Genomic DNA, 13,510 nt, shown 5'->3' on the forward strand with positions numbered 1-13,510 from the left:
GAGCAATTCGGCGGTACGTCCACCCGGCCTCCCGCATGCCCACTATACGCCCTCGCTCAAAGTCCGTCAACTGCACATACGGTTCACGTCCACGCTGTCGCGGCATGCTACCAGTGTTAAAGACTGCGATGGAGCTCCGTATGCCACGGCAAACTGGCTGACACTGACGGCGGCGGTGCACAAATGCTGCGCAGCTAGCGCCATTCGACGGCCAACACCGCGGTTCCTGGTGTGTCCGCTGTGCCGTGCGTGTGATCATTGCTTGTACAGCCCTCTCGCAGTGTCCGGAGCAAGTATGGTGGGTCTGACACACCGGTGTCAATGTGTTCTTTTTTCCATTTCCAGGAGTGTATATAGAGGGTAGGGTATTTCCTAGAATCACATCCCTGTTGATATGTGCCTAACCATCTAATGTACCTGCTATCACTTGGCAAAAATGTGATGTGATCCTGGCACACCTCGCCAAACTCTACATCTCTTTTCTAGATGAACTTACTGTGTGTTTTTCTTTTGGAACTGAATAAGTGTTATTCGGTTGTGCCGTGGTCAAACACAAGGACTGAGACATGTGGCTGTGTGCCCAGTACCTGTAATGCTACTCTTTGTGTGGTTTCAGATTACATGAATTACAAATGGTCGCTACACAGTCCAATTAGTTATAAGCGAATATCATGGACTAACACAATACCTGAGGAGGAGGAATGCAATGGGAATTTGGGATCAAAGCCATGTGCCTAGAGATTGAGAGGAGCAATGTGCCTTTCCTACATCCCACCCCCTTCCTAATATACGCCGCTTCCTAAACCACACACCTCCCCCTGCCTTTACCCCTGCCCTTCCCCTTTCCCTGTACTATCCAACCAGAATCAGTATTCTACTATCCATTTGAACAACACAATCACAAAAAGATTTGTATTGATCATTAAAATGAAACACTCATTCGATATGTAGCCCCAGAGCCATCACACTGGGTATGCTCAAAAGTATCTTCACGACCTGAACTTAATAAGTGAAACAACCCGTCAGTTTTTAGCCACAGAGATGCCATTTTCTCATGTAAAAAAGCATGAAAACTACCTGAATTACACTAACGAAACAGCCAAGCACTATGTACCTCAGTAACATCTGCAAGTAGATGTCGAAAGACGACTGTATCAGGTGAGGAGAGAAGTAACATTCCTTGTCAACAGAAGCACAGCTTTCTCAAGTCCTGACTTGTATGACTTCGCAGAAATATGGCACAGCTTCGTCAGCAGAACACATAAACACATCTCTCTCTCTCTCTCTCTCTCTCTCTCTCTCTCTCTCTCTCTCACACACACACACACACACACACACACACACACTCACACACACACACACACATTTAGATCTCTCAATCATAGCCCAGTATTTTACCAGCCATTAAAACAAAACAGACAGTCTTCAGTATGTTCTCATCGTGTTATCTGTTCTTCCCACTTGACAAGGAGCAAAGTTCAGTCTTTGTACCACACTTGGTGCAAAGTACAACGGAACCAAAATGAAATATTTCCACATCTAAATTGTATTATATATCAAAATACATGTCGCTAAAATAACATACTAAGCAGTCAAGGTGGTAATACTTGACAGAGTATATATATACAGGGTGGTCAGAAAACGCCTGAAACGCTTGTCGTGCTGTTGTAGGATAGATTGTACTGAGACATAAATGTTAAGAAAAAATGCGATACGTTGCGCCGCTTCCGAGTTATTTAGCATTGAAATTAGCCAATCTGATCGTCGCGCGCTTAGATTCAAGTTTCAGCTAACGATACAAAGCACTCGTTGGGCAACACCGCCAATGGCAGGCCGCTTGAATGTGAGCGCGGGCGCCCCCATTGGCTAAATTCTACGCTAAATAACTCGGAAAAGGCGCAATGTGTCGAATTTTTTCTTAACATTTATGTCTCAGTACAACTTTCCCTACAACATCACTACAAGCATACATTTTGCGACTTGTGTTTTGATGTATAATACATAATACAATTTAGATTTGGAAATCTTTAATTTCGGCTCCATTGTACTTTGCAGCAAGTGTGGTACAAAGACTGAACATTGCTCCTTGCCAAGTGGGAAGAACAGATAACAAGATGAGTTATATATATATATATATATATATATATATATATATATATATATATATATATATATATATATATTACCACACATTCAGCTGCTACAATTTCAGATGCACACAATGCAATTGACACTGCCACTGGATGAAAAGGATATCATCCATACATAGGGAGCTTTCTCAAAGACAGTTCCATTTTAATGGTTGCTACAATATTGTGCTGTGACTGGGAGATCTCTATATGTGTTTCGTTGCTTGTTGGCTTCGAAGCTCTCTGTTTAACCAAGTAACACGGTTTAAAGTGGAGATGAAAAATGTGATTGCAGGTAAAATATTGAGATATGATCTAGATATGTGTATTGATTTAGAAGCTCTCTGTCTGGCCAAAGGATGTAGCTTAAGAAGGAGTAGAAAAAATTAACGCCAAGCTGGGACGCATATAGACTGGCTGTTTCTTTTCAGTGGTTGATAAAATACTGGGCTGTGATTGCAGGAGAGGGTATGGGAGGGCAAGGAGAAGGTCAACGGGAGGAGAATGTGGGCGTGGCTTAGGAAGTGGAGCCTCTTGGGTGCTAGTTATGCAGTGTGTATCCAGAAAGTACTTTGCTTCTCTACTCTTCAAAAGAGGAATATATGAGTGCAGCGATGTGAACTCGGCTGTTCCCTCCTTACAAGAAGAGAGTGCCCTCAGCATATTCATCATGAAAATGTAGAGGAAGGGGCAACATTTGATCGCCAAGAAAATTGAAATAAACGTCCTGGTTCATGTGTATAGTAATCTAAGTAAGTGGTCCCAAGTAATGATACGAAAGAAACAGCCAAAACGTCACAGAACCATGTCTGGCCTAGACAACAACGTCCACACATTGTAAAGTAAACACTGGATTGGGCTGTCGGTGCATTAGATACCTTCCGTTACATGAAAAGATGCATAACCGTGATTCGGTGATTCGTTGGACCATGTACACGTGTCCAGTCAGATAATGTCTGGTCTGTGTTCTGTGACACCTTGAAGACGTGCAATTCTATGTGCTGATGTGAGACATGGCCATTTGGAGATACCAGACTCCAGATGTCCCTTTCACTCCGTTCACTTCGCAATGATCGCTCAGAAATTGTTTTAGATGAACCTGCATTCGCTGAAAACAGTACTTATTGCTGGGTTTGAAGCCAGTTACCATGGACAAGGCGTTACACTTATTCCAGAAGCCTGTTTGTGCAGTCACAGTTATTACACCGCCTTCGATGGCTGCGAGTTGTACACCACTCCTAGCAGACACGTTGGACACTCCACACTGATACACCAACAAATCTGTCAACTTTGTTCACAGTTTGGTCATACCATGGACAAACACGATACCCCTTTTTTGCTATTTCGTCATGTCTCCCTACTACCAACTGGAACATGCACACCACTTCACTATCAAGAATTACGTCACCTTTGGACAGTCCCACGACTTCCTGGTACAAGTTCCACACAGCCTACAGCGCTCAAAAGCGACCAGCGTGCTGTTTTAAGTGGCTGAGTAATTTTTTGTCTGTAAACTTACTGAACGCACGTGGACGCAGTCTGGAGAGTTTGATATCTTTGTGGACAGGTTAACATCATGCTGGCCAACATGGTGCTCACCAACTCTGACGAGCACTTCTCGCGGCCCTCCGAGTTCATTCCAGAGCGGTGGCTGAAGGACGACGACTCTGCCCAGACGGCGCACCCATTCGCCTTCATGCCGTTCGGCTTTGGCCCCAGGATGTGCATCGGTCGCAGGTTTGCCGAGCTCGAGATCTACACCTTACTGGCCAGGGTAAGTAGTCTGTGCTCGCCCTTGAAGAGCCTGGCGTCGCTTCTACCTTCAACTGGTCAAGCAGGTCCATTTCCTTCACTTGGCCCACCCTGCTACTAACTCCTGTTCTCTTTCCATGTCTAGGTGTCGAGAACACCTACGGGCATTCTGTCCTTTTCTCAGAGATCGTTTGATATGCACGTTGACCCAATCATATCCATCAAACTGCATCCTTTGTAAATTACCTTGCCTATATGTAACCATAAACAACACCCACTTCCACATTTTCCAACTAACTACAGACGTACTCTAAGTGTATGTCCTTTGACAAATGCTTTGTGTCCTCTGACATTTCTAAAACTTCCCTTCTTTGTACTCTGACGGGACTGTTTTCCTTTCTGTTGCCGCCCTCTGTGGCCGAGCGTTTCTAGGCGCTTCAGTCCGGAACAGCACTAGTGCTACGGTCGCAGGTTCGAATCCTGCATCGGGCATGGATGTGTGTGATGTCCTTAGGTTAGTTACGTTTAAGTAGTTCTAAGTCCAGGAGTCTGATGACCTCAGATGTTAAGTCCTATAGTGCTTAGAGCCATTTGAACCATCCTCTCTGTTCACGCCACCTTTCACTCGTCCCAACAATTCCTCCAACACCATTGCAACAGTTCTAGCTCATGGTGTAACCAGTGGTACCTCTCCATCAGTCCTGAAATTCCGCTGTGGTCATTCAGTTATGCTTCTAGGGCCTCGCACTAAGTGATATACAGGGTGAACCCATGAGCCTGGCTTCGCAACGCTGTAAATGCCGGTAATATGCAATCAAGAAAATGTGCTACGAGTACATAAAACACAGAGAAATTCAACAACCTTCAGAGAAAGTACATACACTTTCTTGTGTTTGCCATTGCTGTGGGAACGGCTGTTGTGCCCATCTTACATTTCATTCAGTACAACTATGTACGATTTATATATCGCCCAACTCTTCATCAATTAGCCTGTCCATACTGTCGTGCATCACTGATAAAATACAACCAACACTGCCGCAAAAACAAACCCGACGGAGAACCGACCAGTACTGTAGTCAAGATTGAGGGCGAGTAATTAACTGGGCGTTCCTGTTGTCAGCAGCAACTACCACACTGTCTACACAAAGCATATCGTCGAAATTTTAACTGGTGTGCAGACATTTTCACTGCAGTACAAATTCACAGATAAACAGGGGTTATAAATCAAATAAAATGTAATAACTTTGCAACGAGCTACTGTTCCTGCTGAACAACTTCCAAATTTTTGTCAGTGCATATCGGTTCAGCTCAGTAGACGTGCCGGATCTATGTTCTGAACAGTTTCCCATATGCCCTTTGTTAATTTACAGTATAGGGTACTTCTAATATGACGTATATGCCCGCAGCTCCTGCCCATCGAGTATCCCCTATAAAAGTTTGTTCTGGATTGATATGTATTGGTTGTTTACATTCGCTATACGTGTTGTTTACAACGAGGATTAACCAAATGACATTGAGGGCAGTTCTATTTCTTCATAATTTCGAAGTCTGGTTTGTTGAATCAAAGATTTACTGTTGAAGATTCGATTTTAGCAGTGTAAACATTGCGTCACCTTCTTTCTTTTACCTTGGATGTGTTCCATGTGGGTCAACCGGCTGTCTATTACAGTTATAAAGTAAGACACAAATGAATTTGTGTCTTTCCTCATAGTGGTTTCTGGATCAAAATGTCCTGAAAGAACAGACGCCATATATAATACTTAGTTCGGCTTCTCTACGCGAACCCAATTATTCTTCATCGTGTGTTTCTCTGTGCTTCAAGGGTTCCTCTTGTCAAGAGGGTCAAGATTCTATATTCTGCACTATCGTAGAAGGGAAAAAACACTAATTAATCATATACAGACGTATTTTTAAAGTAAGTATCGTTTTGAAATTTCGGCGCTGCAGCTTAGCTGTGGGTGTATGGCGCATGTACTGCTCACGGCTGTCAAGCCACAGACGCCATTACAGAGCGATTCGGCGTGTTTGCGTATGTCTCTGAGTGTTTGAAGTGCCTCCTACGATCTTGAAGCCTACTTAATGTGAAATACGCGTTGTGATTCGTTTTCCTAGAGATACGGGCGTGATAGAGGCTGAACTTCATCTGTACTTCAATGAAGTGTATGGAGGAAACATTGTGAACAATGGAATGATAAGTAAGTAGGTGAGAGCTTTTAAACATTGCCCTACGAATATCCACGATGAGGAGCAAAGTAGGCGGCTTTCAGTCATTACTTACAATCTGTTGCAGAAAGTTGATGAAAGTGTGAGAGAGATTATGTTTATGATTACGACGTTTTATAAAGAGTTTCTTTAAACTCCCAGAAATGTACTTTGTGCAGTTGTTACAAAACGTTTAAATTACCGGAAGTTATGCTCACGCTGGGTACCGAATAAGCTAACTGAGAGCCACAAAAGCAAATGTTTAGCAAGTTCTTTGGCTTTCCTAGAGTGATACGATTAGGAAGATGACGAGTTTTTGAGCCAAATTATCACATGTGTGGAAGCATGGGTGGTTTACATTACACCTGAACCACAGCAGTAATTCGTCGAATGGCAGCATTAAACATCACCCAAGAGGGTCAAGTTTAAACAAACAGTTTCAGCCTGGAAAATCATGTGTACTGATTTTTTGGTACAGGAGTGGAGTATTACTTGCGGATCTTTTGCCTTGTTGTGACGCCATAAATTCTACAACTACTGTGAGATCTTAAAAATCGTCATGTAAAAAGATAAATATGTGTGGCTGTAAACTTTTTGTGAGACCGAAGATTTTAAAGTAGTACAGTACAGAGTGTCTCTGTTGGTTCCAAAGATGACAGTTGTTAATGTTTGACCAAGGCAAACTAAAATATTTAGATTAGACAAAATATGTTACGCATTAAATACTGAACTACATGAAAAGTTACAACAATCGTTTGAGAGAGAAAATAAGTGAAAAATATGCAGTAGAAGTTGGTGCCATGTTCCAAGAGAATGACTGAACAAGATAATTTTGTCCTAGAAAGGTCCAATACAACAAATGGGTGCAATATAACAAGTGAGCTGAACAGGTAAACGAAACAACAGTGATTACACAAATAAAAAAATATTTTTAACAGGGTAAGTGAAACTACAGTAAATGAAATAAATAATGGGGAAAGTGTGTGAACTAACAGCAGGCAAGTTAGTAATTTGCATTATTTCAAAGAAGTCATCTTCCTTCCTTTGTGAACATTATGTAAGATATCATGTTGCACCTTGTAACTGCGGCCTTCTTTAAGCAGATGGCCTGCAAAAATAGAATCTCCTTTTCTAAGTCTCCAGACTTTTTGATTTTCCTTCTGGTGGGTAGTTTTTGCCCTGTCAAAGTGGCCTTTATAGAGTTTGCCACAGTCAGAAGAGAGCTTGTATGTACAACTCTTTTCCAAAGCTGAATTACGTTCTTGTCATTGGACAAAAAGCTTCCGATAATGCTGTGCAAACAAAATGCTGTATTATAATTCCTGGATTTAAGCTTTCTGGCTACATTGAAAGAGAGTTTTTCTAAATATGGAAACCTGCACCATTTATTAAGGTCTTGACGTGGTGTGTCCAGTACAGATAAAGAAGAGGGCAGACATTGTGTTTTTTTTATACATTATGGTGTCCAGAAAAGCAGGAGTGTAGATATTGTTTGCTGCTATTTGTCTGATTGTATTTAATTCAGTTTTGAAGATGTCATCAGTCATGAGGGTGGAAATTAGACGTTTTATCATTGAATGAGAGACATCATGTTTCTGGGTCACTGGATGTTGAGAATGTCAGTGGTCATAGGATTTCTATAAGTTTTGAAAGTATGGATGTGACCACAGATACCTGTGGTTAGGTCTACATAATTTGTTGTGTTACCACCCCCCCCCCCCCCTCCTTCAAACTGCATTATGAATTGTTAGTTTTGTCCTTAGAATTTAGCTGTTTGAGGAATATTTGGAGTTGCCTGGTTTCACAGTCATAACAGTGGGTGGAGCTCAAATTTGATGATTAACTGGAATTTAATCTGCATTTAAATTGCACAAACAGGCAGAGAAAAAAAACGTTAAGCCCAAAATTGACAGAAAAGTTTGAACTAGTGTTCAGCATCACGTTTCATGTGGGGTGAAGTATAAATTGAAAAGCAAAGCTACTAAAGGAAGTTGCTATAGTGTCGAGACGAGCGAGAGAGAGAAATAGTAGCAATAGGAAGCAACGTGCAGCGTGATGCCGTGTTATCTAGCCCGTAGACCGCGTTATACGACGGCGATTGGCGGTTGTGTTTCGATAGTGTGACCCATGTACTTCATTTATGTTTCACAAATGGTAAGCGTCACACTCGATTTTGAAAGGTTCTCGTAACTTCAACGCTGTAAGTCCTTAGGGGCAAACGTTGGCAACATGGAATCCACCAAGAAATCTTCTGTTGTGGACAATGATCTCGAGGACGCTACGCGTTGACTGCTCCAGGACACCAATAAAAGTGAGACTGAGTGAACCTGGTGGGACCTATTTAGAAACTCGATCAGGCTGTTCCTGCAAAAAGCTATGTCAGTCTTACAAGCGAGTTCTGAGGTAACTCTCCAGACCCTTTAGGTTGCCATTACCTGCTTGGGCCCAACCGCCAACTATCTCCCAGATTTATTTCTTCCCTCCTGGAATCTGTCAAATCGAGAACCCTCTAAAACAATGACCTCCATGTTGGTAAGCACCAATAATTTACAGTTAGAAAGATGTTGTATCAAAATTAATTTCATCCAGAATTACTCCTGCACAGAGAGACTGGTGACATATAATGACTTGTAATTCCTGTCACATTTTCATATCGGGGACATGAAGGAAATTGGGAGGCTAATTATTTTTATTTTGAATTTGTAAGTTAATTCTCTAACAAAATAAATGAAGTACCACAAGAATTTTAAAATCAAGCCGGTGATTTCAAACTTTTAAATCTGCTAGAGAATATACAGGGTTCTCTCCTGTGAGTGTCAGGCGCATTTTCTCTGGTGTTTCAGCAGATATTCCCAGTTTAGATTTTGCATTGTGTTGCTGAAGTTGACCCAAACAATTAATGCCCATCAAGTATTTCATGTGGCGTCGCGTGTCAATAGGAAGCCTTGTCCATTTCCGGTTACAAATGAAATTATTTTTAAAGCCGAATTTTAGATACCCATTCGTCAGAGTGGTTCCAAGCACTGCCATCCGTTAGCACTGATGTGTTTATCAGCTCATGTTTACACTGAATTCGAGACGCACTGATGTATAACCAGTGTGCTGTGAATGGTTTTGCAACCCTCCGCCATGCAGGCACGAAAACTTTATGTAGATATCTGCTAGGGATGCATATCTGAGAGGTTTGAAACGCTCCAGTAAGTAAAAGCCTAGTGAACATATCACAGTAGAAGTTGGAGACCAGAAATCGGTCCACTCCTTTCTATCTATCTATCATGGAATCTGTTATTTAGAAATTTAGTGGCCTTTACACTGAAATGAAGATGAACTCCAAGAAAATTTCAAATACGAAATATTTTCAGGTGGTATGTTGGTACATTCACTCTTACGTGTTCCGCTTTATTACTGTGCTATGAAGAGTTGTAGAAAATGGGCCCTTTTATGGGAATAAAGCATTTCTGGACCCATGTCCAAGTAACATATTTCAATTTTCTGTTTTATCAGAAACGTGTTCTAGATGCTTGGTCAGAGTCATTCAGAATAAAAAATTGTGTAAAACGATACTTCATTGAAAGTTATGACTGATCAGTGTTTTTGTTGCTTAACACAAGTATTAATTTGATTGAGTCCTGTCTGGATTGTATGACACTTGTAGTTGTACAAGCATTGTCTGCTTTCGTCTGCATTTGACTGTATTTGTCCGCTTCTTTATACCTGCTTGTTTGCGCTCTGAACTATGTGAGTTTAACATGGTTCATAAATGACATTGTATCATAAATGGTGCATACACAGCTTTTGTGTGTTCTTTGAATGTATTATGTTAGTGTTTTTGACAGATCAGAAGACATGCAACAGTGATGTAAATTAATGACTTAGGCTTCAAAAAGAATTTTGTCGAAGTACACGAATAAATTAGTGCAGTTAGGTTTACTTTTTATCCAACAGTCCTTCCTCTGCTCAGATTTTTCTTTTTTCTCTTCTCATGTTGAATTTCGTTTCCGTATACTTGGATATTTTGTCTTCGAAGGTACCTTAATTCGTCATTTTATGAGTGTTTTCTCCTGTCTTCAATGTTTTGCTGATTATTCCAATATCTGCAAAGGTCTTCACACACTTTCCTAGGCCAGTTGCGTGTCCCTTTCAATTTTTTAATCTAGTGTATGATTTTTCTTGTCAGTCTGGTACAAATCATCTATTAAGAGTGTCCATACAACATTAGTGTACATATTACAATTTCATCTATAACTTTTTGCTACATATTTGCATATGTATGTGTTAGTTCTTGATTTAAATGTTTTTACTGTTGTTCTATTTCCTAACGTCTTTCTCATAATCGTTCTGTCCGTTTTCCTGATTTCTTCGTTTTGTGTTACTGATACTAAAATTATAGTCTCTGAGGGATGTTTGCGTTCTGGCCAAATCGCTGTCTTACAATGATGAATTGTGATTATAGGGAGTTATTCTTTACTATTAATGAAGTACTAAGTCCATCTTCATAATCTTGCTCTGATGACTTTCTCACCCCTATTAGTCATGAGGATTTCTCCAAAATACTATATTTGTCTGTTCTCCTTATATTTTCGTACTTCGTGTTTAATTATGGTGGTGTAGTCTTGTTTGTCGTCGTCCCTGGTTTGACAAAGACGACTTGTAACCTGTTTATTTTGTCATTTGTTTAAGTATCTCTAATTGTTTCCCTGCTACCTCTACACTTCCTGCTGGAACTCTTAAATACTTATGCTAAACAGTTAAACCTGACAGTGACGTTTTTCTACCAATGTGTAATCAACTTTTGACATATGGTTCTGCTAATTTTTTCCTTGATTTTCCGATGATTTTTTTTTTTTCAAATATAGAGATAAACAAGACTCGACTAGATAGATGCCTGGCGCGAAAACTGTGCACCAATTAAAAGTTTAATACTCGGTGCTATGAGGTCATCAGGAATTGGGTTTTATGGGGGGTGAGCGGGTGATCACAGGCGATGTTACAATTTTCTTGCTCGCATCTGTTTCCAGGTTGTGCGCCGCTTCAAGCTGGAATTTGATGGCGAGATGCGCTGGAGAACGACGGTGCTGCACGTGCCAGTGACACCGCTCACCCTTAAGGTCACTGAAAGGGAGCAGTAGCTGTGACGGCACACCCACACACCCAGCTGTAGCTGCGCAACTGAGTCACACGCCTGCAGTGACTGCCATTGACGCTGTGCAACAGTGTTCGCTGTACTCGTTTCTCAGTGTTTATATGTGATTTTTCATAGCTTTATGCCATCCCCAAAGTCGGCAAATGAAACTGATCTTACTTTTATTTTAATGAATATAACCATATTTACACCTTACATTTTGACAAATATAAGGTTGTATACTTTTATATTTCTTATTTGTGAAAAGAAAGAAGAGCAACAATTAGTGCTATTAATAGTAGTGACGTTGACTGTTATACCTACTATGTCACAGCATATTATTGTGAATTTTGTTTACTATTTTGATAATCAAAATATATCGTTTGGTTACATATGAAATAACTAAAATATGCAGTGTTTTACAAATTCAAAATATTTGAAGAATGCCATTATGTATAAGTAAAAAGCTGCTTCAGAGACATATTTTTACTGTTAAGAGTAGAAAATCACCTTCAGCCGATCTTTGTATGTGCTCAAAACCTACAAGCTAACGTTATCTGGAATATTGTGCAAATAATTTCTCATATTTCAGAAAATAATTTCAACTGATATCATTATAGTAACCGTTTTGGGTCAAAAACATAGACAAAAGTTTTGTGAACATGAAAAATAATCATATCTGTTATATGCTTGAGTCACAGAATCACCAACTGCAGACAACATGATATAACAAATATGTCAAATATGTTCTTATAATTGCCAAAGTCACAATGAAACTGACACGTTGATTGGTTGATGTCTCTTTATATAAGCAGTGTAGTGAATATCTACAGTGTAAAAGGTCATTCAATCAATCAAAGAGATATACATATTACGGTTGTGTACATGGTTCTGATCACATGACAACATTTTTAAAGCTCAACTGAAGATGACTTTTTGATCGAAATTAGTCCCAACAATAAAGAATACTGCTAATGATCCAGAATTACCTGATATATTTATTTCAATTTTACATTATATATGGGAAGGTATGGAATCTCCCTATGTTGTTTGCGGCAGCGCGGTTTGTCGGCTACACAAGAAAGTCAACTCACATTTTACGAATTTTAGCACTCAACACACACCTGTCCTGGAGTGTCGAGTAATGTATTTCGAACAGAAACACTGTAATAAAAACTAGCCACACTAAACGGTCGTCAGTGAAAACAATGTTTTCGTTCCAGGTCTAATTAACATACCACATAAGCGAAAATCATTGCATGATAACTCTATATATTGTCTTTTTATGTACAGCTGTACGCCACAAAGTCTTTATTTGTTTATAATTTTCGTCATAAATCATGGAACCAAACACATTTTGTACTAAGTCATTCACATGTACAACACAATCACTCACTGGCAGCCAGTTCGACGTTTTTATCCTGATCTGATATCAAAAATACACACAAATTTGAATAGCTATAAAGCTTTCACAATGCTTTTCAAATGTTAAAATCGGACTGTAAGTTCCTGGTTACAACTGTGTCGAATGCCACACCCTCACCCTCATTACTAAAGATGCTAGAGGTGTCTTTCTTCAACAGCATGTGCTTACTGATAGTGTCATATACATATGGAGATTGGTTGAAATTTCGTTAGACACTACGGAACTATGCCGGAATGAACATATTATATAGTACCCTAGCTGTAGCGCGCCTGGCTAACCGTGCGGTCTAATGCACTGCTTCCCGAGCGGGAAGGCGTGCGGTCCCCAGCACGAATCTGCCCGGCGCCAGCCTGTGGATAGTTTTTAAGGCGGTTTTCTATCTACCTCGGCGAATGCGGGCTGGTTCCCCTTACTCTGCCTCAGTTACATTTTGTCGGCGATTGCTGCGCAAACACTGTCACCACGTAAGCGTCCACCGTAATTACTCTACCACGAAACCATTGGAGTTACACTTGTCTGGAATGAGACGTTCCCGTGGAGTCCACTGGGGGACGAACCGCACAATAACCCTGGGTTTGGTGCGGGGAGGTGGTCAAGTGAGTGGACTGATGTGGCCAATTATGGGGTTGTGTACCACTGCGGGCTACGGCGGGGACGAAGCCTCTCTGTCGTTTCTAGGTCCCCAGTTCAATACATACATACATACATAATACCATAGCTGTAAGCACGCATAAAACGAAACGCTGCTTTCGGTCTCTGGAACACTTGCAATCTCAAAAAAATTAAATACTCTACTACTATAAAGAACAAGCTGAAGTACTTTTATTGTGAACCTCATATTTTTTACCTCAAAATACAGACTGTGTCAAAAAGAATCTT

General features: G+C 40.6%; 1 protein-coding gene across 1 annotated transcript in view; it reads left to right on the top strand.

Annotated features, from left to right (window-relative positions):
- LOC126266725 (probable cytochrome P450 301a1, mitochondrial) overlaps nt 1–12,190 on the top strand; it is a 172,134-nt gene extending 159,944 nt beyond the window's left edge. Inside the window, exons 11-12 of the mRNA XM_049971201.1 lie at nt 3,697–3,903; nt 11,102–12,190. Of these exons, the coding sequence (XP_049827158.1) occupies nt 3,697–3,903; nt 11,102–11,212 (318 nt within the window). The 3' untranslated portion in view covers nt 11,213–12,190. The remainder of the gene's footprint in view (nt 1–3,696; nt 3,904–11,101) is intronic.
- The last annotated feature ends 1,320 nt before the right edge of the window (nt 12,191–13,510 follow it).

The sequence above is a fragment of the Schistocerca gregaria genome, chromosome 4 (assembly GCF_023897955.1).
Source record: "Schistocerca gregaria isolate iqSchGreg1 chromosome 4, iqSchGreg1.2, whole genome shotgun sequence".
Lineage (NCBI taxonomy): Eukaryota > Metazoa > Arthropoda > Insecta > Orthoptera > Acrididae > Schistocerca > Schistocerca gregaria.